The 2,949-nt window shown below is 42.3% G+C and overlaps 1 protein-coding gene across 1 annotated transcript in view; it reads right to left on the bottom strand.

Moving 5' to 3' along the window:
* Window positions 1-1,606: 1,606 nt before the first annotated feature.
* Window positions 1,607-2,949, bottom strand: part of HOXA5 (homeobox A5) — a 2,447-nt gene continuing 1,104 nt past the window's right edge. The window contains exon 3 of the mRNA XM_009875739.1: window positions 1,607-2,348. Coding sequence (XP_009874041.1) covers window positions 2,098-2,348 — 251 coding nt within the window. The 3' untranslated portion in view covers window positions 1,607-2,097. The remainder of the gene's footprint in view (window positions 2,349-2,949) is intronic.

Genomic DNA, 2,949 nt, shown 5'->3' with positions numbered 1-2,949 from the left:
GGCCCCAAAATCCATCTCTGCCAAAGTCGCTTATTGTGGTTTACTTTGATTTGATCGTTAAAATAGAGAGCTAGCTGCTGCGAATGAAGGGATGGAGGGGATTCGCAGCGCAACCTGGATCATTAGTGGTTGATCCTGCCTCCCGGGCACGGTGGGACCGTCCTGAAAAGCTCCAGGCGGAGAGGAAGGGGAAGAGAAAGAGAAAGAGAAAGAGAAAGGGAAAGGAAGAGAGAGGCGAGAGTCAGCGAGAGCGAGAAGGAGCCTCGGCTTCCCTACTGTACAAATAAACTTTAAGGAACTTGTGCACAAAACTTACCTTTGACTTGCAAGGAGCCATTTTTCATACAGTATTGAGAACTTGTGGTTTGGATACTTCTGTCCCTAAACCTGACAATTTGAATGGCCAGGAGGCACACGTAGCCTGCAAAAGAGTCAAATGAAGTCCAGCGTCAGTGAGATTATATGTTATGTGGTATATAATGTTGGATGTCAACTCCCCAAAACCATAAAACTTACTTTAATGGCACCACGTGACTTTTTATAGCCAGTGAGCCTATCTGTCTGTGCTATGGATGATTTTACGATCTAATTCATAGACAAAACCCTATTCATTTGGCACCCAAATGTCATATAGCCGGAACTGGGGCTTATAAAGTTTACTGTTTTATAACTTTTAAGGGAAGGCATCAATGTAACCAGTCAGTAAATGTGCAAATCTTTAGTTGCTCTTAGAAGCTCAGAAGAGTTAACCATTCAAGCTCTGATGGGGTAAGTAACATTACGTTTATAGCAAACTAATTGTAGCGAAGAAAACAAAAAATCTTTAAACGGTGATAAGTGGGAATGTGGCTAGTGAGGGTTACTAATAGACGCAGAGGGCTCGGATGTGGCTGTCCGGCAAATATACTTAATGAAACCACAGGAGAAATTCTGGAGCGATGCAAACACGTCTTGGAGTTAGCAACGTGTTTTAACAAAGCACATGTTTTGGGGGTTCTTCTTTAAAACCATCAGCAAACAACAGTTGATTCAGCCTCAAAGGGTGTTGATTGTGGTCCTACGACGTAGCTTTTCACCTAGCGAGAAACCGTTAAGGAGCAACTTATGGTCAAACTTTCAATTAAAAATACTGGTAGCGGACAATCGCAGCATCTACCACTTGCAACGTGCAGCAGGAGACAGGTAAAAAAAATATTGTAAACTCTGCAAGGGTTTTGGTTTTTTTTTTCAGAGGCAAGTGAGGAAGCACAACTTCTTGCTTTGTACAAACCAGATCACGGAAACTTTACAATAGAAAGTTTATTTTTTTTGTTGATTTCCAGTCAGTTTTTTTAAAAACAAATACAAAAAAAAAAAGCTGATCACAGTTTGCTCAAACAGCCAGACTTTGACTATATTTGTAACTTTGTTCACAAAAAACATACATCACAGAAGCTGCGCTTAATAAGAGCCACTTCTAAGAGTTCGTGCAAAGAGTCATATACAAAGGCACAGCAAGGACATACTGCTTGGAATCACAGTTTTCGTCACAGATTCACTATTCACTACACGTAGGACAAGTTCAGTTGATTTCATCATTTCACCTCTACAACAGCATTAATTACACAGGAATTATATAGGTAGTTTGAATAAAAATATTTTTAACAGCTTGGAGCTATACAGACATTAACACTTGACCACACATGCACAGTTAAGCAGGTTGAGTGCAACACATAACATTTGTACTAAATCGGGGAAGGATTTTTTTCTCTCTCTCTTTTTTTTTACCTTCTTTTTTTTCACCTTCTTTTTTGTTTAGTTTTGTTTTAACAGTTACTTCAAGTAACACAGCTCGCTTCATATAAATAAGTTAAAACATCTATTATTTTTTTTCAAGACAAAGCCATTCAAGACAAAGAAATGTACGATAAAAGCAGATCTACTTATACACGCGAGAGAATGGTAATAAACAGGCTCATGATTAAAAGATGAATAAGGGCGACAAGAACAGGGTTTCTTCACAGAAGTAACACAAGGAAGTTTTATAAAGTCAACTTAGTACTGACATGAGACGCAGGGTCAGCTAATACTGCTCAGTACTTTTAACTGATCAAACGCTTAGGGACGGAATGCCCCTCCTGCAGCTGCCATGCTCATACTTTTCAGCTTATTATCCTTTTTCCATTTCATTCTCCTGTTTTGGAACCAGATCTTTATTTGTCTCTCTGAGAGGCAAAGAGCATGTGCTATTTCAATCCTTCTTCTGCGGGTCAGGTATCTATTGAAGTGAAATTCTTTTTCCAGCTCCAAGGTCTGATAGCGGGTGTAAGCAGTCCGAGCCCTTTTCCCTTCTGGTCCCCCTATGTTGTCTGGAAGAGAAAAGTACAGGATTTAGATTCTCAGCAGCCACTCGGAGCGTTCGTGTCTTATTGCAGCTACCATCGACCAGGACCGTTATTCTCAGTCCTGCCTGGTTTTGTTTCTGGTTTGGATAAACGCTCAACAAGTTTCCCCCTCCAGCCCCTTTTAGGAAAGGCTTGGGGGAGGGGGATTTGGTGATCTCGGTAAGTTTTCGCTTGGATTTCAGGTTCGATTTATTTTTTTTAAATTGAATTTTATTTAATTTTCTTGAAGGCTAATCCCCCCACCTCTCCCCGCCTCACCCAGATAAGCTGTTTTGGAGGATGTCTCTGCTGCTTGCTGGGTTTTGAAGGGCTGGGAGAGTAAAGCTGAAGCGTGCAGCCCTTTCCCACGGCGAAGCTGGGGAAAGATCTGGGAGGTAGCGAGCCCCGGGCTGCTCCCCCAGCACCGGGGGCAGAAAGTTCCTGTGTTCCCCTCTGCCCTTTAAACCCTCTCCCCGAACTTTGGGGCGACTCGTCCCGTCCCCCCCTCCCCCATGGCTTCCCAGCAGTGAAAACTGCCCTCCTCGCCCTCCCTTATTCTCCTTTTAATATGGCTCGGCAAAATAAA

Source organism: Apaloderma vittatum, unplaced genomic scaffold, assembly GCF_000703405.1.
Source record: "Apaloderma vittatum isolate BGI_N311 unplaced genomic scaffold, ASM70340v1 scaffold38718, whole genome shotgun sequence".
Taxonomy (NCBI): domain Eukaryota; kingdom Metazoa; phylum Chordata; class Aves; order Trogoniformes; family Trogonidae; genus Apaloderma; species Apaloderma vittatum.
The sequence above is the reverse complement of the archived record's forward strand: the minus strand, read 5'-3'. Positions and strand labels throughout refer to the sequence as shown.